Source organism: Neolamprologus multifasciatus, chromosome 22, assembly GCF_963576455.1.
Source record: "Neolamprologus multifasciatus chromosome 22, fNeoMul1.2, whole genome shotgun sequence".
In the NCBI taxonomy this organism is placed as follows: Eukaryota; Metazoa; Chordata; class Actinopteri; order Cichliformes; family Cichlidae; genus Neolamprologus; species Neolamprologus multifasciatus.
In genome coordinates, this window is record NC_140459.1 from 24,615,116 (window position 1) to 24,637,800 (window position 22,685).

Here is a 22,685-nt window from a genome sequence, read left to right on the forward strand (position 1 = left end):
TCTCCGTTAGTGAGTTAGCTCAGATCGCCCCGTGCATGGGGCTGCACGGCGCGTTAACGCTGACGCCACGTTGACGCACATAAAAAAATGTAAAATTTTACTTTTTTTTTTTTAATTAAAAAACTTTAAAAAAAAATTCTTTAAAAAGGCTAAAAAGTTAAACACAGGAATCCGGTCGTTAAGTCTGACATCACTAGCCGTGTCTGGGCCTAAACTCCGCTGCAGGTCCATATATCAAACGATCACTATGGCATTACTGAGAGTTGAAAAACTGTCTAAAGTCTTTCATCTTTAATAAAATGATCAGCGTTCTGCTCTACCAGGTGTAACAATTGAGTTTAACATCCAGGCATCCATGAAAACGGAATTTATGACATTTAACAGAATTAAAAGTTAGCAGGAAGTTAGCTCGCTAGCTTCTATCTAGATACAACCCCTGACTGCGGGGTTTTAGAAACAAATTAAAACGTACAGCTCTGTTATCACTTCCAACCTAAATGAAGACAGAAAACTAAACAGCAGTGACATTTGTAGGGTTACTGAAGTTTGGCTAGCTGGTATATAATGATGTGCTACGTGACCGCTAGCGACACAGCTATGTTAGCATAATATAAACAAGCTAACTTTTTTTCCACTCGATAAAAGTTAACGTGAGTGTTCTCGGTGGTCAGGAACAAATGTAATCGCATAGCAGGATGCTGTAAAAGGACCAAACTTCAGCTAGGAGAACAACTGAGATAATCCATCCACAATACGAGGTTAGTCATTCATATACTGCTGCATGGGCTGGGCTGTAGTTACAGCCTAAGGTTTTAAAAAATGAGCTTAAATAAATGATTAGTGGTAATAAAAGCCGAGGGAGGTCAACAGTGATCACTGACTGTTTTAGGAGCTTTTTGAGATTAAATAGAAGAAAATACAAAACATTAAACATGTTAACAACACAAAAGCCATATTAAACGCAAACTACTTTAGGCCCGGAAGTAGGATTCGTCATGTCATCACTTAACGACGGGATAGGAAATCTGCACAATGCCAAAAGGGCTGCTTCTCCCTTTAGCAGTCTGTAGCCCACTTTAGCATCCACACTTAGCCACCTGGCTTACAGTTAGGCCAGTTGAGCAAACAGACTTTCATCAGATATGAAAAGCCAAATTAAATATTTCATCATTACTATTATTATTAATATTATTATTATTATTATTATTACATAACCATGCCAGAATATTGTTTGATCTGTAGTTGTAGTTAGATTGTTGCTAGCCACAGTGACTTCATAATATATCAAGCATAAAATAGTTCTAAGTGCTAAAAAATTACATGTCGCAAAACTGAAATGACAACATGCTTTTGTAAAGTGTTACACAGTAGATAAACTGCAAATGAGTAATTTTAGCTCATTGGTAGGTGGTTGCCGGACACATATAGTAAATAAGAACCTTCAGTGGTCTAAGATGTATCTGCATGCCAGGTTTGGTTCCTCAGCTCCTCATCCTCCTACTGTAGGAGGAGTTCACAGACAAACAGAAAAATTGTGCATTAAAGTATTAAAGATTTGAGAAGATTTTCTGCATATACACTTTGTGGACATATGTCTCTGTAAAATAGTTCAATGTAATGAGCATCTGGACCAAAAGGCAATCCACTCACTCTGTATTGTGTGTGTTTCAGCAGGAGGTCAACACCATCCAGTGGGTAGCAGCTGTCACTTTTCCTCTCCTGTCTCACAGATTACATGAAGTGAATTTGCGGACGCCACAGACACACTGATGGTTGGAATCCGGACTAGGTGCTCACTGATCAGTCTGGAAGGTCAGAGTCGAGTGCAGTGGGGGTGGTTACAGAAATGACGGGAAGGGTGACCCAAGAAAGGGGGGTGGTGGTGACTTGTTTTCCCGTCTCTATGCTCACATTCCTGGCCATCATTTGCTATCCAACTTTTTTTTCTGTGGGGTGTTTATCTTTTACTTTTCTTTCTGCGATACAATAAATCCTTCCACTGACATAATTACCTGTTCCATAAATAATCGTATTCATGACAGAAGATGACTTGATTGGTGTATTTAGTAAAGAACCCAAACCACAGCATGTGTTATTTTCTGATACATCATTGCCAACTGCTAGGAAACTGAGTATATTGCAGCAAACGTATCCATGTGTAAATCTAATAAGTTCAAATAACACAAGTTTATTTAAGGTAGCCTACGCTGATTTATTCACATCCCACTAATATTCTACTAAAGAAATTTTCTCACTCTCTTTGCATATTAAGTGTCATCGTTTTAATAATCTGCATATTCTGTATGATAAACTCATATCGTTTGCTGCTGCTCCAGCAACCCCATGGGGATCGTTGCAGCTTTATTTAATCCAATTTAATCTAATGATTAGAAGCAACCAAATCACATTGAAATAATACCCTGTTCTATGCACAGTATGCCATAACAAAAGCTGCAGGGAGCGTTTGAAGAAAAAGAATCAGATGTATATGCACTAGTTATGTGCATGAAGACTTACGGGACCACAGTACATAGATGTAATACTTCATTAGAAGTCAGTGCAGAAGCCCCGCCCACCTGTTGTTTAAATTTATGAGTGCAAGGGGAAGCCAGAAAGATGGCTTTAGGGGGGAGAGGCTAAAATGACGTTTTTAGGTGGTGGGTACTTGGTAACAGTGGAAGTTTCCTCATTGTTTACTTTAATGTTTAATAACCTGATTTAATTTTTATTTTCTTCAGGAACTGTCTTAAAAAAAACACTGTTTTTGAGCACTTTCCAAATCTGTTAATACAATAATTCTCCAACACAAATTACTCCAAAGTGTAGATTTGTCTCTTCCCTGCTGACGCAAGCCATAGGCACTGATCCCGAATCAGTGGCCGTGCAGGCTTTAGATAGCTTTGGGCTCAAAAACAGCTTGGTTATGCACAAGAAAACATGCTGTTTTATATTAATTAATATGTAAAGTGCATCGCAACACTATGAGTGTCCCTATTCTGGGAGAAGATAGCACTTAATTGGGACCTCGTGAGTAATAACATTTCAGTAATCCTATGAGACTGTCTATATGTATCAGTAAGATCAGTGCGCATCACAAGCTACCCCTCTATTTTCATGCAAAAAGCTTCACAGGGGAACTGGTGCAAATGAGTGTTTTCCCACTGAGCCTCACCACAACACATCCATGTAGGGATCTGCCTTTTCCCCAAATCAAATTTACATACTGCAATTAAATGTTGTCTTTGAATAAGACAATTTCTTGTACATGTAAATGATGAGAACCACAGGGACTCCTTAAACTCACTTATTTTATCTAAAAAGACATTTCTTTGTACACTTTAAGGAGCGGGTTCTTGCTCTTATTCACGTTTGATGATTAATTCAAAGAGGGGAGGCAGATTAAACATTTCAAAGTAGGAAACAAGGCAGAGGGCAGAGAGGAATGAGATGAAAGCGGCAAGAGAAGGAGATATCAGGGCTGAGAGAGAGAGAGAAAGCGATGCAGATGGGGAAAACTGAGAGATTGCTGCTTCTGTTTCTCCAGTCTGTTAGTACTGCGTCTTTGTAGGGAATCTTCTGGGAAAACGGAGATATAACCCTCTAAAGTCTCCCGGCTTCATGTAGGGTCAAAATCTTTTGATCAGAGGTGACTGGGAATAAAAGGATGAAGGAGGTCATAGTGAAAAGTAGGCAGGAAGAACTGAAGACAGATGAATAGAGGATGAGTGACAGAAGATGGGGTTTGAGATAAAAAAAAAAAAAGAAAAAAGAGGAAGGTGGTGTCTGCTGTGTTTGATGGGATGATGAGGTGGACAGACTTGGATTTCACGTTGTCTGCTTCAAGCTGGAGGGGCAGCTGAAGAGAGGCAGTTATGGGAAGGATGTTCTTCAGTCATCGTGCTCAAGAGAGAGTGTGCGGGATGGTTTACTCCAAAATGGCACTAGCGAGTTGGTTTCATATGGCAAGAAAAACAAGTGTCAGCAGTTGTCCGTGTGTGTGGTGTGTGTGTGTGCGTTCGTGTGTGAGACGCTCTCAGAGGGGGGGCTTTACATCATAAGCTTGATATTGATTACACAGACTGTCAGATGCACAGTCGACACCAGATACTGCAGCCATATGTCCACATGAAGGAAGTGCACACTCAGACGCACACACACACACACATCAATAACTGCTTGCCCTTCACTGTTGCTGAACTTGCCCATCCATATTATAGCCCTTTATTTTTTTAACCAGTGGGTCTTTTTTACATCCCAACACATGAATCAAGAGTTCATACAGCCATACAATCTTACGTTGTGATTCACACGGTGTCGTGATCTCACATAGCAGCTGTACAGCATCTGCTCTGGCACAGTGCGCTGACAGGCCGGTTGGTAACCAAGTCAAAGCCAGAAGTAAAAAAGGAGAAGGAGAGTTTTTCCTCAAAAAGTCTGAAAGCCAAGGAAGCTGTGACTTTAAAAGTGTTCTGTTACTTTAACCATACTGTAAAATTGGACAAACTGCTTTTGCCTCGAAAACAGTAACATCAAAATCGGAGAGCAAAATTATGCTAGCTTTTTTGTTTTTACACAATACCAAAGTAATGAAAATACTTAATTTAAAGTTAAATTCAGAGCAGCTGGTTGTGCGACCAACAGGAAGTTGCAGAGTGCCCTCTGGTGGACAAACTATGCAGCTTCAACACTCATAACACTGAAGGGTGTTTCCTTTCTCTCTTCTCTACTATTTACATTTTCATTTATTAGCAAGACTGAATTGGATGGATGGATGGACGGATGGATGGATGGATGTGTTTACTTGGTTTAAATCTGACCCCCAGAATTTAGAACAAATGCATAAATGCACAACAACAAAAAACATTTAGAACCAGAGGTATTAGTTAGGGGGGTAAAAAAAAACAACCCAAAGCTGCTGTGACATTATTCAGTGAGGCAACAAAACCACCGACAGTGACTCCCAAAATATGATGATGAATTATGAGTTGATACACCACTGAATGATTTGTGGTTCACGAAAGTAAACACGCACAGTATCTCCTTCACCCCTCAGTTCTATAACCATGGAGAAGAATGAGGAAAAGGGTTAACACAAAGTGCCTTGTGAGCCAAATCTTTCAAGCAGTGTTGTTGCTAATTTGATTGTCAGTCATAGGAAGTGTTACTGACCGTCAGGTTTTCAGTCAGACATAAAAAGAACACTGAAATATACATGAGTCCTTGAAATCATCACAGATTTCAACGGGCAGAAAGCTTTGAACATAAGCTCAGTGAAACACTAAGAGCTGGGGGGGGGGGGGGGGGGGGGGGGTTCGGTTACAAATCCACCCCCCATCCAACAGCTGGAGCCTATCCCAGCTGCCATATAGGGCAAAAGGTGGGGAACACCCTGGCCAAACAAACAATTACACAGCTGTTTATTAACTGCAATAAACCACATGATCAGCTGCCACCTGTTACTTCCAAAGAAAAACAGACACCTTAGCACAGGACCGTCAGCCTGTTCGACTCCAACTTCCATGTATGAGCCAAGCAAACAAACAAAAGAGGAGGAAACAGCCTAAATCGTGCTTGTGTGTGTTCACTCAGCAGGCAATAACATTTAAAAATTCTAAAGCTATGCAAAATGCCTGAGAGCCTCACTGCACTACACTCCAGCATATGGGATTTTTTATGTTTTCTTTTACACATGATGCAGAAAATCAACCCTTAAAGCTCTCCTTCCCACGCACATCCAAATGCTTGTGCATGTGCACGGACACAAACACACACGCTCTTATTACGTGTGCGTAATTATTGCAAAAGCAGCGCGCTGTCACCTTACGAAATCTGTGTCATAACACTCAGCTCGCACTCTTGGTTTTGCGCTCCGGGCTGTTATTTTTCAGTGTGCTGCACCTTTAAACGGCGGGCGTGGCTCTCCTACTACGACCCGCCTCTTATGCAGAATATCCAAGAGTCCTTCCCCCGGATCATATAGTGCAGCAGTCTGCAAAGAAAGTGACTACAGCCGAAGCCTATCCAGCCCTCTGAGCGGTGGGACCGCGACCAAACGGACTCGTTCACCCCCGGTGACTGTTTACCACCTGAGAGAGACACCGAGCGCAGCAGCAAAGGGAGGGAGGGACGCTCAATTTGGGAGCAGATTGCTTGTAAAGGAATCACTGTGGCTGCTTTTTCTGTGTTTTTTTTTTTTTTGTGTGTGGGGTAATTGAGCACAGTGGATCCATGAAGACGCAGACAGGTTTTTCACTTTGGGCACCAGGTAAAAAAAAACTCCTCACAGCTGACACCCAAACGCACACGTGGATGGTTTAGATAATAAGTGAACCGCTTAAAGTTTTTATTTGAATTTTAGTCGGAGAGGGGTGTGTACTGGGGGGTTGACGAATGGAAAAGCCGCATCTCCAGAGCGCCCGCTGCTTAATTAACTGATCGGCTTTTTAGACGCAGCTGAATTCCTTGAGCTTGATAAGGAGTCGAGCCGAGGAGGAGCCAAATAAAGTGCTTTACGCGCGGCTCTCCGGTCTGAGCAGCCTCACCGGGAGTAGCGGGGCTGCTACCTGCTGCCTGTCTGTCCAATTAATCTATTTTCAGTCCCATTTTAATCGCCTTGTTTTCTGCTGAGCAGTCAGCGGAACACCCCCGCCCCCTCCCTTCAGTATCCTACTACTAAAACAGTGTTATGTAATGAGACAGTTGCGAAACTTTGAACTTCTCAACAGCTGCAGCAAGACTGGTGTTCTGGTTTTGGTTTGTTTTTGTTGTTTAAACCTTGCGGCGTGTGAGCGGAGAATCTTTATGCCTGAAAGTCAGTGTCTTCACCTCCACTACCTCTCTCTCCAAATACCGTCTTGTGAAGTCTTTACCGATTTGCAAACAAGGTTCTAGTGATTTAAGTCATCTGTTACACCTAATTTTTTTTTAAGGTGGAGGTTTATTTCCTCAAAGGCAGGTCGCTGTTTACGAGGATAAACTGCATCATTATCTAATAGGCTGCGATGCATGAAAATAGATGCATTATGCATTTACCACAGGTCGGACCCCCCCCATGAATAAATAAATGATTAAAAACAAAATACGCACAGCGGTGTTATTATTTCTGATGGGAATGAGGCTCAGTTCTGATCCAGCTGTCGGCTCTGTGTGTGTGTGTCTCAGCAGACAGCGGGAACAGGGAGTGATTCACCCCGCTGCCTCCAGCCACCCATGCCGGGCATTAGCTCCACCGCGCCTCGTTATGAAAACTGGGACATGGACCACCTCGACCACTACCAACATTATTTCTACGACGACCACGACCCGGACGAGGATTTCTTCAAGTCCACTGCGCCCAGCGAGGACATATGGAAGAAATTCGAGCTGGTGCCGACCCCGCCCATGTCCCCTATCCGGGCGGTGGAAGGGTCGGGCAGGGTCGGACTGCTCTACCCGTCTCTCGGAGACAAGCTGGAGTGGGTGTCCCAGTTCTTGGGGCAGGAGGATGAGCAGCAGCATCAGCAGGATGTGCCGTGCAAGCTGGCTACGACCGGCGACTCGTTCGGGAACCTAAGCTCTATCATCATTCAGGACTGCATGTGGAGCGGCTTCTCGGCCGGACAGCAGCTGGAGAGAGTTGTAGGGGAGCGGTACTCTGCCTGTCCCGGGACCGGAGTGGCCGCTAAAGTCACAGCCGGGTCCGCAATCACCTCCCCCGGGAGGGTGCAGAGTGGCCCCGGTGACACTGTTGCCCTCGGCGGCTTGGCTGCGGACTGCGTGGACCCCGCCGCGGTTCTCACGTTCCCGATAACAGGCGGATGCAAGAAACAAGTGTCTTCTGGTTCCGAGTCACAGAGCGACTCTTCAGGTCGGTAACAGGTGAAGCGCACTGATGTACAGCGTGAATGGTAGCTCTTTCTCTGTGCAGTTGTGTGTCACAGTGACGTTGAACAGGTAGTTCAGTGGCCATAGTTACTTGTTCTGTTTCCACCACATCCCTGTCATACACACACACACAGTACTTAACACACTGGAACTTCCAGACCAGCCCAGTCATGTTTTATTTAAGTCTCCTTTATTTGTTTGCTTGGATCAGTGACTTTTAGGTATTTTGTTTTTGAACTTAGTCATTTTTATTACATTTTTTTTTGCTTTGGTCAGCCATCTTGGCAGTAATGTTTGGCATGGCACATGATGATGACTGCATTGCGTTACCTTTGGTGCATGCAACACATGCTTGAAGCCCAGAGAGCGACACACCCATCCAAACATCTGCTGCTTGGCAGGGCTCCAGCAGACCAGCTGCTACCTCTCCCTGCTCCTCTCCTCCAGTCTGACTTATGATAACAATATCCTCTCTGCCGACTCTCCCTGACCTCAAATTTGACATGAATTCAATAAAGAACACTTATTATTGGAACTTTATGTAACTGGGAGGGATTGAGAAGCCCCCCCCCCCCCCCCTCTTAGTTATTCTGTCTCGCCTAAATTTTCCCTGAGACAAGACCTACTTTTTCCCAATTTTGTATTTTTTTTTTTCCCCCCCACTCCCCCAAACCCATATGATCGAGTCTGGTATGTAGGCTGCCATGTGATGTCGAGCTCGGAGCATGCATAATGGTGTGTGGAATGCCACAAAGGGAACTTGTTGCTGCATTCCTCCGCTCAACAGGCTCCGGCGCCAATTGTGTTGGGGGGTGTATTTGGGCCGAGCCAGCCCGGGCTGTGAATAGGAGCAGTGGGGGATTAGCCCGTTCAGGAGGGTTCAGGCTGAGCCTGCACAGTCCTTTTTTTTTTTTTTTTTTTTTTTTGACAGTGTTGAGCATTTCATGGAGAGACGGGAGCTGAGAGGAGGAGAATGAGCCAGCCCGGGAAACAGATGTGTGTTTAGAGTCCGTCCTGTATGCTTTTGTAATATGAGACTTGCTTTTCACATGAGTGCTGCTGAGGATAATAGCTGGGGTCGCCTTACTCCCAGCTTTGTGTCTGTCCCCTCTTCTTGCTGTGATGTTAGTTACTTAAGAGTGTGTTTTTAATCTATAAGAGTGCTGAAAGTCTCCTGGGAGTCTACTCGATTTGCAGGAATGGAGTCAAAAAGATTTATTTTATTTATTTATTTCTTTTAAACCCTGTTTCCACTCTAGTAAATAGAGGAACAAATGGGTTTTGCAGCGCTGGATATTAGTCGGCTCATTTTAACAAGTTGAAGAAGCACCTGAGTGCTTCACAGCCTAACCTGTCTCTCCCTCTCATGCTCACTCTGTGCACATGAATGAAGAGGGGGAATTTCCACTCAGGGAGCTGAACTAATGCAGTGATGATTCAGAGCCTTGGTGAGAGTGTGTGAGTGAGGGAGATCATGCAGGTTTCGCGAGGCTCTGTGAATATCTTTTTCGCAGAAGCATTTAATTGGCCTGAGGAGGCGGGAGGCTAGAGCGAGCGTGTCAGTCAGGCTGCTCACCTCAGCTGGCATTTTAAGTCTTAAACTCTGTGTCTTTCTTCTCTTTGGACACACATTTATCCAGTTTCTTACCTTTTTATTTTCCCCTTCAGATGATGATGATGACAAAGATGAGGATGAAGAGGAGATTGATGTAGTCACGGTGGAGCACAAGCAGCAGCGTAAACCTCGCCGACTGGTCAACACCCGCAAGCCGGTGACCATCACAGTGCGAGCTGACCCCTTCGACCCCGGCATGAAGCGTTTCCACATCTCAATCCACCAACAGCAGCACAACTACGCCGCTCCCTCCCCGGACACTCTGCCGACAGCGCCCGAGCCGCCGCGGAAGAGGGTTCGGCAGGAGAACGCATCGGCTCAGGCGACGACGCCGCCTCCCCAGAACTCTAGTTCCCACCAGCCCCGGCCCGGCCACGCCCCACTGAATTTGGACAGCAGAAAGCCTCACGTGACCGTGGCCAGGTCGGAGTCACCTAACCTCAGCGCCTCCTCTCCTACCTCCTCCGCCTCGCCGTCATCTCCTTCATCCTCCTCATCCCACCCCCAGAGATCCCCTTCAAAGCCCCCCTCCTTCTTGCACCTCTCCAGCCCGCAGTCGTCCGACTGCGAGGACACCGACAAGCGCAAGGCGCACAACTTTCTCGAGCGCAAGCGGCGGAACGACCTGCGCTCACGTTTCCTGTCGCTGCGGGACGAGATCCCGGGCTTGGCGGACTGCCCCAAGACTCCCAAGGTGGCCATCCTGACCCGAGCCACTGAGTACCTGCAGCAGCTGCACGCCAGCGACCGGCAGAAGGCTCAGGAGAGGAAGCAGCTGAAAGCTCGGCAGCTGCAGCTGCTGCAGAGGCTGGCGCAGCTTAAGCGCTCCTGAATCTGACCCGGCACCTCACACGTACACTCACAGGACTGAACGGGACTCTGTGAGGATGAAAAAACACTAATGTTCACTTGGAATAGTGCGGGTGGATTTCATTTTTTTTCCTTTTCTTTTGTTTTTGTTTGTTTTGTGGTTTGCACATTAGCTTCTGAGTGACTGACGAGGCCACAAGCCGTCATAACAGCAAGCTTAGGGACTGATGATCACACGGGGGTATCCGTGGATCGGTGTATGCGTGGGCTTTCAGTTTTAGGTTTGTCCAGCCCCCCTCCCCCCCAGCCCCCCCAAATCATGAAATATTGTCCACACTGTCGCTCGTTACGGCCTGCCGCGTTTGTTTGCCGAAACTGCCGCGACTGTGTCGTTAACTGCTGCACCGCCTCCTCGATTATGACAGACTGTTGTTGCGCTTGCACAGCTGCGACATCCCCCCCTGAAATGTCTTTGTGTACTTTCCATCACATGGCCTCCAAGTTCTTGATATCCAACATGTTGACCCTTTGTTTTTCCTTTTATCTGTCATTGTCCTCAAATCTCTTTCCCTTTCTTGTTTTCTTCACACTACTTCCACCCCTACCCCCTTTCTAACCTCTGGCCAGCCAGAGACGCGGAGCAGTTAATGATGCCGTGTTATCATGCCCGTCTCGAGCAGATGAAGTCCCGACTCCTCTGCCTGCAGGTTCCAGATTGCAGCTTTCGGTATCTTACCCCCTCAATCGTCAGACGTTTCAAAAGCATCGGCTTTGCCCTTCTGTTTCGTAGCGTTATTTGGAGAAGATAAAAATTTAGCAAAAATCCCAAGAATGTTCCCGCCTGTCTTTTCGTATTGTGCCATGGAGACCAGCCAGAAGATGAATGTCAGCATCCCTTGGTTAACTAAGAGAATCTTTTAGGACCTGATTTGAAATCTTTGCCCCCCATCTCAAAAAAATGCCTGTAGATGAAGCCCACTGAGGTTCAGCTGTATGTTTTTTCATCTTGCTGTCTCATGAAGTCTTTTTTTCCCTGTTTTTTGCATTGATGTAATGCCTTTAGAAGCCTTTCAGTGTATGTAGACTGTCCAGTTGGATGTTATGTATATAGTACACTTCCTGTACAGTCCCTTCCAAACCAAAACCAGAGCTGTCTACTATACTCGCCCTAGTTGGTTTTTTGTTTTTTGGCTTAAGCTTGCTGGCTTTTCAGAGACAACTCAAAGCTTCTATTTTTGTTAATAAAATGATTATTAAAAGGAAAAAAAAAGTAAAAATAAAACACTTTGAACGTTGATCACACTAGTCACTTTGTCACAATGTTTTTCATTTGTTGCTGTTTTCAGAGCCTCCTTGTTTTCATACTTGTGTGTTTCTGGGGTTTCTTCATTTGTTTAAATAATAAATCAGACCAGTCAGAAGTTTTTATACTATATTTTCCTACCAAGTTGTGTTTCAGTGTGAGCTAATGACTGTTTTTTGGTGGACTGGGCTTTATTGGTGGTTTATGTGCTGAAAGTTGTGTATCTTGATCGGATACCCCACCACAAACAATTCAATCACTATAGCTGTAACGCTCTTAGATCTAGTGCAGGTGTTATGGATGGTGTGTGTGAACTTAAGAGGATCTACTGATGAAACTTTCGGCTGTGTGTAGCCTTGATGTCGATGCTTTCTGCTTTTTCTTTTTCTTTTTTGTGCAAGCCTGGTGCTGCCTGTTGTCCTGTAAGCCATGCAATAGGACACTGTAGCCCCGGATCGAGTACTGTAAACGATGACTTGCATTTCCAGCTTCGCTCACTCTCAGGAAAATCCATGTGGACTGCAGCTTTCGTATCAGGGCTGTAGACTGTGTTTTTGGAGGGGGGGGGGGGGGGGGTAACCTGTTATTATGCTGTTTGTAACAACCTCAGGAGCCACCACAGATGGGAGAAAGTGAACTTTAAGAGCAGGAGATGAATGGATTTGGTTGAAGAATTGTGTGCTTTCCCCCCCGCTTCCTCCTTAATGCTCATTAATTCAGCACAAACCACCAGTAAACCCAGTCAGGTTTTTCCCCCAGCAGGGTACACCCATGACAGTGGTTTACATAGTTGTTGTTTTTTTTTTGTTTGTTCCCCCCCCATGTGTGATGGTCACTGGTTTCTGCTGTAGCACAGTCATAGTAGCAGTGAATTCTTTTTTTTCTTTATTTTTTTTTAACCTTGTCTCAGCACTTTTCTTTTTCCTGTACCTCATAAGCCTCAGTGTATGAAGAGTAAGTCAGAAAAGTAAATAAATTCCATGGTTTGACTTCATAAATCAATCATTTGTCTCTTTCTTGAGAATAGCACAGAATTCAGACAATCAACAGCAGAAACGGGAAACCTATTCGCCAGTCAGTGTTGTTGCACTGACGTATGCGCACGCAGTAGCGCTTCACAACATAGTCAGTTGGGGAAAAAAAACAAAAAAAAAACTGTGAATGGCCATGGGGAGGTCTTATCAGCAGGAAAAGCTGCAAAATTTGAGAAAAATAGAATTAAAAGTCCAAAATTTATGACATCCTTCACATTTTCCAAAGCTGTCTAGTGGGCCAATTCTGGCCCTCAGGCCTTGTATTTGACACCCTTTAAAGTTTTATCCTGGGGGTAAAGCTGTAAAACCTTTGAAAAGCTTTTCCTTTTGTGAGGTACAAACAGCATTGTAGTTTTCATAATTTTGGACTTCTACACCACCACAAGAGACTTAAAATGAAACAACGATTCAAATTAAAGTGCAGATTTGCACTTAAGCAGAGATAAAAGATCCTGGGGTAATTTGTGATCCCACAATATGAGCTCGACATGTGCAGCATCCAATTCTATTACACACACACTGTTTTCCATCAAACCACCTGTATGAGTGAAGACAATCCCCCCCACTCCTCATCCAGTGTTTGTTCTATGCGGTCTCCAGGGTAACGCTTGGTAGCATCTTCACCATGGCAATAAGCATCTTTGCTCACTACTGCAGAGCTCTGGCAGTTTCCATAGAAACAGTGCCAACTATGCGGTTAAATGTATCTGCAAAAAGCAGCGCATGGGTACCCTGAATGTAGCAACGAGCGATCTGATTGGTGCAAAAATACAGCATCAAAGCCATATACCGTTATGACAACTTGGTTGCTGGTTAATTTGGAACTGGACGGAACCGGTTACTGCCAGTAAAACCGTTTAATCCAGTCAATTTAATTTATACCAGCGACAAGACTGAACCAGTATAGTAGTAATAATAATAATAATAATAATAATAATAATAATAATAATAATGTTACAGCAGTAACGGCTCCCCGTTGCTCGGCAACAGAACCCTCCTCCTGTCTCCTGTGCTCACAGCGCATGCGCGCGGTCGTCAGCTGGGCGCGATGAGGCAGCATCATGGCGGCTTCCACTCTGAGCGTGCAGGGTGCTCTGCGGAGAGCAATGGTCCCGTCTTTAGTGGTGATTTTGGGAGCTACCGGCACCGGCAAGTCTAAGCTAGCGATCGAGATCGGAAAACGGCTTCAGGGGGAAATAATCAGCGCCGACTCCATGCAGGTAGGAACACGAGGGAATGCGCAGGGAGTCCTTGACATGGCAGCCATTATGCTTTACATGACCCTCCGGTTGTTGAAATATTTGGAGAAAGGGAGAGCAAAACGTGAAAATAAATAAATAAATAAGGTAGATCCGAATTCAGAGAAGCAGCACGTCATGTAAGGTGGTGCTGACTAATAGAGAAGACGCAGAAGGCCAGATATCAGTGCGCCAGATTGCAGACAATAGGAAAATAAAACGTCAAGACGTAAAATATGAAACTTCGTCAGACGGTCATTATAGCATAGTTTAACAGATGTAACGCTTACCTTAGAGGTCTTCAAGCAGCGGAGGAGTGAGTGTTTCAAAATGTGTCTGATCTGCTTTAGCTTTGGTTTGTAGCACCCATAGGCTGTATATAAAAGATGGACGCAACCACCTTGATGTTGGTTTCTGGTTGCATTTTAAATCATCAGTGTTGGTACTTTGGCCCTTTTTGGAGGCAAACGTGACCGTATTTATTCCTCTATGGCTGAAGTGCACTGTCATCAGCTAAAGCTAGCAAGCGTAGTTAGCATAAACTGTGCAGGTGCAAATACAAAAATTCTAATTCGAGCTTATTAGCAGGTAGTAGCATTTCACCAAAGCTAGGTGCAAATCTGTCGGTTCTTTTCTGCCTCACATACCTCCTCTGTAGTTGCTCTGAAAGTTGAGATTGTCTACAGAGAAACCAAAAGTTTCTTCATAGCCACTGTCACAATTTTGTAGCTGAATTTGAGAATGAGTTGGTTTTGGAGCCAACTTTAGATCATTAGAGGAGCTGTAGTTTTCTGAGGTTAGCCCTTGGTTGTTGGATGGTATTATTCAGTAACATAAAATACATATACATATGGATCTCTGTATTATCAAGCATGAAAAATACATATAGGAAGTGCTTAATAGATGTCAGGACTTCACTCAACTATCATAATTTTTAGTGAGGTGTTCATTTTTACTCATTTATTTGCAATAAATGAATAAAAATAGGAATCATACTTGTGTAGCAGTGAAGACTATGGTAGAGAAGGACTTGTCAGAGTGATATCTTTGGTTGGAACCTGTGCAGTGTTGCACAGCGTAAGCATGAATATAGATGAGTCACACCTGCAAGCCAAATCTGGCCAAATTTCTGACCAGGCACCAGAAAGTTTTGTCCCTCCTTGCTGCAGCAGCAACTTTACTGCACCTTCAAGCTAACAAGCTAGCTATCAGAGGGTAACACCAAAAATGAAAAATGCTAATGGAGGCAGTCAACCTTAAGAGAGTTGGGAGACAGAGTAGTTTGTTTCATCATTTGGAATACACACCAGCACCAGGGCTCGCAAAATCGCTAGCCCGACGTCCCGGGGCTAGCGATTTTTCCAGTCGGGCTACCGATTTTTCCAGTCGGGCTACCAAAATCTAACTCAGCCCTGCCCGTCGGGCTATCATAGGAAGGAAAATATATGTCTATGCTTTTGCATTCTTTCGCCAATGTAGCTGAGTAATTATGTCATTGGCATCGATGAGCCACTGTCAATATGTGACATATTGAAATCGCGTTTGAATTTGCGCTTGTTTTTTTTGCTTTCACTTTCATTTTGCCATCGCGCGAACGGTGTGTAGAGAGCAGCAGCACTGATTGGTAAGTGACGATTAATTGCGCACCAATTCCTCTGACTTTGTCTTATCACCCATTAGCTTACTATTCAAACATGACAAGTGAAATCTCTCGCAGCAAGCTTAAACATGTGAGAGGTTGAGTGCGCAAAGAATCGCTGACCATTATGTAAGTACGTGTGTAAAAGCAGCAGGATTTACGCTGGTATTTTAGTTCTGCTGAGCCAAATAAGACAGGTCAGGGTGAAGAAGGGGCAGCCAAAGAAAAGCTTACCACAAAACGGAAAAGTTATGACAAATCAGACTATGAGGCAAAAAGAAAGCGCAGCTTTTTTGGTTTCATGGACAAAATAATTTCTGTGGCTGGAATATGACAAGCTAAATAACATAATGTTCTGACAGGTGTGTTGTGAGTTTCATTTGATTTCTGGGTCGACAAGCACCTTTGTTACTGGGACCAGTAATTTTAAGAAAGACCCCATGAGAAATGCAAGAAATGCATTATTGCCCAGTCTGCAGTATCTTTCCCAGAACAAACAGCAATTGCAAAAAACATACTAAAAATAAACCAAGCACAACAAGAACTCCTGAAAAATCTGTTTAAAACAGCGTGCTATGTTGCAAAGAGTGAACTACAATTGGCAAAATTTAGCAGTCTTTGCAAACTTCAAAAAGCAAATGGCCTAAATCTTGGTTCCACTTGCCTCTTACCCGTGACTTCAGTGGAAATTTCAGATTCAGGATCTGACACAGACTGATTCATGTTCTACACAGTTCTTACAAGTTCATAGAAATTTCTGTTCAATTTGAACCAAGTATTTGAGTTGATGTTTGTAATTTTTATACAGTTGTTGTAATTTTTATTTTAAATTTTTTTTTTATTAATTTTTGTTTCCATTACAATATTATACTTTAATGTATGATATTGTAATGGAAACAAAACATTAAAAAAAATTGCTTTATTTTTTATTCGGGCTACTTAAATTTATTTTGGGCTACCAAAAACTGAAGAATGCCTGCCCAAAGGGCTACCAGAGATTTTGAAATTTTGCGAGCCTTGAGCACTCATAAATAGTTACTGAGGATATATTGGTGTAGCTAAGGAGTGAGGACTTTAAAGCGGAACTTGTACAAAGTGTGTCATTTGAAGTGGAGATGATAGGCTAAGGTAACACTTAAATATCATCTGGTTATTTATTGAATTAATTTTAATCTGATGTGACCTCAATATAGACTAATCAATGTTGCATCATTATAACTAAAAAAGTAAAAACAAATATTATTTATAATAGCAATTATCATTTTCTTGACAGTTTATTAACACTAACACAAAGCAAGTGTGGTGGTTTGCTAGTAGGCTGCAATGTTTGCAGTGGTGAACATTACATAAATGCTTAAGCTGAAAAGTAACCCTCGGGAGCAGCTTCCTAGCTTACCCAAGTTGTACTAAAACATTTTTGACAGATTTTTGAGCGCCGTGTACCACATAAAATCGGTTTGAGGTCGGTAAGTACAACCAGAATTCGAATTTGCCTTATAATCTAGTGCACCAGATTATAAGGCGCACTGTTGATTTTTGAGAAAATTACAGGGTTTTAAGTGCACCTTATACTGCAGAAAATATGCTAATTCTACTGGAATTGGCCAGGACATCTCTGGTGTGGTGATATCCCTAAGCAGTCATGGACAGGCAGCAAAAGATGCTTCAGAAAGTTGAGGGATTGGAAAGAGTCATGTAGCAACCAGAGATCATATTTCAAATCAAAGTGGAGCCGTAAGGCTAATGAGTGAAACTGTAAAGTTTATTTCATGGCATAAAGCTAGGCTGTATTGTAAATGGACAGTCCCTGATAGAAGGTATTTTTACTTCTTGTCATGATTGGGCCCACAGACATTTTTGGTTTTATTTGTAAAGGGACCATGTGCAACATTAACATAAATGTTGCTATTTGAATTATTGTACCCATCACAAAAATGTTGCATAAAAAGTAAATCGCAAAACATCCACATACCCATAACCACCAATAAAGGAAAAAAAAATGATGCCTCCCCACAATCTTACAGTGGTGATATTGCAAGTTTATTATTTTCTAGTAATTTTGAAGTTTGTTTAATATTAAGGTTGAATGGAGATTTGTAGAAATGAGTGCAAGGACACAATTAAAGAGTGACTGTTATGCTTTTACATCAGGAAATGCTCCACACACACTATGAGCGGCTGTCGTGTTCAGGCTTATAAACAGGGTGTCGTGAGGTGTCCATGTTGCAGCCTACTTGCAGAACTGTAATCGCATTGCATGCATTTTATTGACTTGGTGGCGTCGTGGAAAAGCAGCTATTTTTGCTGACTGCTTTAACCTTTATGTGGACTGCATTGTGCGTGAGTAGACTGAGCCGGATTTGCCTTTTCAGGAAAATTGAAGCGTGTCAGAAAGTTGTTTTATGCCGACCTCTGATTTACTTAGTCATCCATCCATTTTCTTAATTGCTTATCAGGGTTGTAGGGAAGGAGGGGGCTGGACCCTATCCCAGCTGTCATAGGGCGAGAGGCGAGGCACTCCCTGGAAAGGTCACCAGTCTGTTGCAGTGCTGGTGTGATTCTCATGAGTTTGCCAGCCTTTCTCCAACGTGGCTTTAAGACTGTTGTTCTGTTGGTGTCTTTCATGGTTAATACAGTCAGTATCACAGCATTGTATACTACACAGACATACCTGTTCACTCGAGTTGTTAAACTTCAAGCCGAGTAAAGGTTTGGTGGAGGTAGGGGTCAGGTAGAGGTTATGGCGATTACAGGCTGGTGTCAGTTTTAGGGAAATGAATGTAAATGAGTGCAATGTTCTCTGCAGTGATGGAGGCACGCCTCTTTGTGCGTGTCTCTGTGTCAAAGCGGTGACATTTAAAATCTCTCACACTTGTGTCATCCCCTCACCTCTCTCTCAGCCCCACCCTGCCGTTTGGTTCCCAGGCTCTGTTACCACAGCAACCAGAAAGGCACATTCGCTTAAAGAGAGAAAGCTGGGTGCTGGTTTGAGTCTGGTTCATGTTATAGAACAGAAACGCACAGAGGGGGGAAAAAAAATCCAGCTATCCACAGATGCCGGTGTCCTGCGGGGCTTTCTCTTATTTGGTAACTAATCACATCTTCCATCACCTTCCTTCCCCAACCCCCGTCTACCTGCTTCTTGATGTGCATTGTCCTTGAGAGCGTCTGTCCCTGTGGGGAGTTGCCTCTTCCAGCAGTCACCTGGTATTGGGCAAACTGGGTTACACTAATAACATTTCAGCCCAGAATATCTCGGCAACCAGCATCCCTGGTTGGAGAGAAATTGTGGCCTAGTTACAGCACGGCAGCCCCGTCCGCAGCCTCCTCACAGTATCTGGCCTTGTTGCCTCCTGTCAGTGTGTGTGACAGTGAGAGAAAGCCGGAGAGACACGCAGACACGGAGCGAGTGAGAAAGTGGCTGCTTATGTGAGAATGGGGCTGTGTATAGGCTAGAGCTGGCCTGTGTTGTCTTTGGGATAGGAAACAGTCTGGGCTTGTTTGGGAGAAAGCAGCATTGTGCTGAGCTGGTGCATATTCAGCGCCGTGCTACGCCGGGCCCGGCAGCTGAGAGTGAATGGGCACGCTGTGGCCACTGGGAAGTGCCTATTGTCCCGTGGAGAATCGGTTCCCACACTCCCTAACACTCCTATTGTGTTCCTTCACCCCCCCTCTCCTTCCCTCCCGACCACAGCCCCGGCTCCCAGCCCACAGTTCATTGGACATGCAGGGGGATATTATTCACTCATTAAACGAACATGCTATCCATGGCAAACGCACAAGCGGCTCGCTGTACTGTCACTGAATGAGGCTCTGACGAGCAGCGTAAACCCTCGGTTCCCAAAGTGGGGTCCAGGGACCAGCAGAGGTCCTTCAGTAAGAGCATTTGGAATTGGAACAACTGATTTTAAGTTTCACAGCCTTCATTGTTCCTGTCATCGCACCAGGTGTCTGCAAGTCTGAGCTGTGTTAAATAGGCAGTTATTTAAAGCTCCTGATGGTGCACAGAGAGAGAACCTCAGGTGCACATGTTCACTATTAGATTATTCCGGAACTGGGTTAGTAGTTGCATTACAGCATATCTTTAGCTAAATTTAACTGGACTTGATGCCCTTTTGCGTTTAATTTTCTGTGATTCCTTTTCTTGTACTGGTTGCAGAGATTAGATTGTACCATTTTTCTCTCCAATTTACAGGTTTCATTGACCTTTTGTTCAAGTAAAGGTTCAATTAAAAAGGTCTTTGGGGGGACTTAAGTTTGGCTGTTTTAATTTGATCATTGATCCACTGTGGCAAGGGGATGTGTTTGTGTGCACACATGCTTTCCTAAATTAAATTTGAAAAAAAAAAAAGCTCTGTCTAAGAGAACCTTTATCTGCAAATTGTTTATTTATCAGGTAATTTGTGATAAATAAATGGTGATGCAGTGCTGGCTGGTAGTCTTTATTCTTCTCTGCAGCGCCAGGTGAGCTTTTGTTCAGCCACACATGAACCAGTTCCCCAGCTGATGTTATGTCTGGTTCCACTTGCATGTCCTCCAGTTGGAGCAAGTCTCCAGAACTGAAGTCGTCAGTAGCTGCAGTACAAAGCAGTGGAGCTGGAGATCGTCCGACATTGAGACGATACACTCTCAATACAGCGGATTGTTCACTAGTAAATTTGTCACGAATGGCGTCCTTCTCTCTGACTGGGGGGAAAATGGAAAATAAAAATGCATAAATGAGCAGCCAGAGTGACAGATCCACTCGGGCTGCTGTTACTGGTGACACAAACGGCAAATCTTTGATCAGTTGTACATTCCTCGGAGGCTGCTGAAGGATGCGACTTAACGGAGGTGGTCATGGGGGGAAAACTGTCACACAAAGATCCTCTGAGAGGGAGGGATGACTCCCAAATAAATCCGAAGCAGCGTTTGACCAGATTTAAGTCCTGAACTCAGATTTCTCAGATTTGAGAATTTTTGGAGTCAGCTGGCATCAGTTTGAGTTGAAAAAGGCACCCTGCAGTTTGATGTTTTGTCAAGGTTTTTCGAATCTCATTGTTTTGTGTGTTCTCATTGTTCTGTGATTTGTGGATGTTGTGTGTACAGCTGTTTAAGGGGATTGAACCGAAGGCCTTTGTTCCTTTGTGGGGTTGACTGGTTCCAACTTAACAGCAGCCTGCTTGTAAATAGTGGCGCCCACAGATGGTTGAGTAGCAGATTATCACCAACTGCCCTTGATTCCTTCGAATACACATCCAGGCAGAGTCGTGCTCTGAGTAAGAGTTTAGGTAATAATGTTGCTCTAGTCTTCGGTGTATGAATGAGATTGTGAAAAGGCAGAGTGTGCAGAAGTTTCCCTCTAGAGAGGAGAGATGTGTTCACGCACTGCCGTCGCGCTGATTGGACATGATGCAGAATTCGGTTGGCTCAGACGAGCTTTTGATGAGCTGCGACAGACGGACATTTGTTAATCAAGCATCACCTCGAGAGAGAGGATGATTTTTCAGGGCATCGCTTACTTACTGACAGTGCTTTGCAAGACATTATTGTTAATAACAAACTGTTGATATGGTTAGTGACAGCAAGGAGGCAGACTGAGGTTCATATGAAATATAAACTTGCTGCCTGTGTGAAAGGTACTGTGTGGATCCCTCGCTTTATTTGCCACTGCCCATATTTTCAGTTGTGATTCAGGTTTGTGATATCTGATAGTTTCTTGTACAACAAACACATGGGATATTTTGTTTTCCCAGGAAAATTTCAGGACATCAGTAAATTTTAAGAGACATCTGAGACATTAGTGGAAAACTGTGGATGAGCGTGTCTGTAAAGACCGAACAAGGATCCAAACTAAGAAACGTATGAGCCTGTTGTGTTGTTTTTGCTGACACATGCAGATAGTAGGGAAACAGGCCAAGACAGTTTCAAAAGACTGGTGGCAGGTAGAGCAGCTCGTTGTTGTCATAAAGCTGTAGTTAAGTGCTGACTTTGTTGGGTATTAAGAGTTGTCCACTCAGGAAGCAGAAGTCCGGATGGATGCAGTGAATGAGGGCATGCGGATGGTTGGTGTTCCAAAAGAAGATGGTAGGGTTAGGGTGTGATGGAGGCAGACGATCTGCTGTAGCAGCCCCTGAAGCGAGTAGCTGACAGAAGTATTGGTAGTAGAAGAAGACCACCTAAGTACAAACATGCAAAACCAGCAATACAGTTTTGTTAATACTTCAAATTCAAAGTTTGTGCACACGTTGCGATATTTTCTCATGCTTTTGTTTATTTCCCACTTTTTTGTGCCAAGGAGACCAAGAACTCCTCTCAATTAAAAAAAAAAACGAAACAAAAGTTACAATGACCGACCTGTTTGAAAGGCTTTCGGCTCTTCGTCACACGCTAGCAGAATGGAACAGATGACGCAACAGTTAAATGCCAAGCCCTGCACACGAGTAAATATGAAGATCAGTCAGCAGCGGTTGCATCCGCTCAGATTAGATCAGATTGTTTTTTTTTTTGTGTGTGTGTGTGTGTGTGTGTGTGTGTGTGTGAACAGATTTTTCTCGCTTACTCACAGTCGCACGTTGAATGGATTTACTAAAAACATATTCATCTCCAGGCACAGCGTAAAAGCACAGCGCTGGACTGTGTGAAAGGCGTGCCTGGCAGGGGTGGGGATGGGGTCGATTTACAACAGGTCGTGCACATGCGCGCCGTATATCTTGTGACCCTTCGCTTTATTCGCGTCTGAAAGAAGGTGCCGCTGTGTTTCTCTTAAGGACTGCATGAGCGGCGAATGGGTGGATGATTTGTCAGGCTTACTCATCTGCTGCCGAATGCGAAAAATGGGCCCGAGCAGCGGGAAAGCTGCCTTGTGTCATCGTGGCTCTTATACTCCTATGAAAGTGGAGGGGGGGGGGGGGGGGGTCTTTTGTAGTGAAAAACACCAAAGGGCTTATTTGCCTTTTTAAGTTGTAAATTTAGAACGTGATGGTTGTGTCGCTGTGATTTCACTCCAGTGAGGCGGCTTGCTCATTCACAGGCTACGCTTATTACCGGCCAGAGCTTGTTACACTCACACACACGCTACACATGCATGCTACGCACAGAGGCATGGTGCTTGTCTACACATCAGACGCATCCTACACTCTTATATCCCTCTAATTCTCAAGCAGTCATCCCTTCCTCCCCCTCCTTCGCTCTCATTGTGCGT

At 44.1% G+C, this 22,685-nt stretch overlaps 2 protein-coding genes across 3 annotated transcripts in view; both read left to right on the plus strand.

The window, feature by feature from the left end:
- The first annotated feature begins 5,940 nt into the window (after positions 1-5,940).
- Positions 5,941-13,499, plus strand: myclb (MYCL proto-oncogene, bHLH transcription factor b). Of its 2 annotated transcripts, none has more exons than XM_085148425.1 (3): positions 5,941-6,265; positions 7,162-7,846; positions 9,532-13,499. In XM_085148425.1, exons 2-3 carry the CDS (start codon positions 7,210-7,212, stop codon positions 10,308-10,310), a joined length of 1,416 nt encoding a protein of 471 aa, XP_085004551.1. In that variant the 5' UTR covers positions 5,941-6,265; positions 7,162-7,209; the 3' UTR covers positions 10,311-13,499. The 2 variants fall into 2 exon arrangements, with proteins under 2 accessions (XP_085004551.1, XP_085004552.1); XM_085148426.1 differs by having other exon boundaries at positions 7,165-7,846.
- A 103-nt stretch (positions 13,500-13,602) lies between these two features.
- The window catches only part of trit1 (tRNA isopentenyltransferase 1), a 48,719-nt gene continuing 39,636 nt past the window's right edge, over positions 13,603-22,685 (plus strand). Inside the window, exon 1 of the mRNA XM_085148424.1 lies at positions 13,603-13,845. Within this exon, the coding sequence (XP_085004550.1) occupies positions 13,687-13,845 (159 nt within the window). The 5' untranslated portion in view covers positions 13,603-13,686. The remainder of the gene's footprint in view (positions 13,846-22,685) is intronic.

Coding starts and splice junctions, on each gene's coding strand:
- myclb (XM_085148425.1), top strand. CDS start 7,210: ATGCCGGGCATTAGCTCCACCGCGCCTCGTTATGAAAACTGGGACATG. Junction 7,847..9,531: donor GTCACAGAGCGACTCTTCAG/GTCGGTAACAGG, acceptor TTTCCCCTTCAG/ATGATGATGATGACAAAGAT.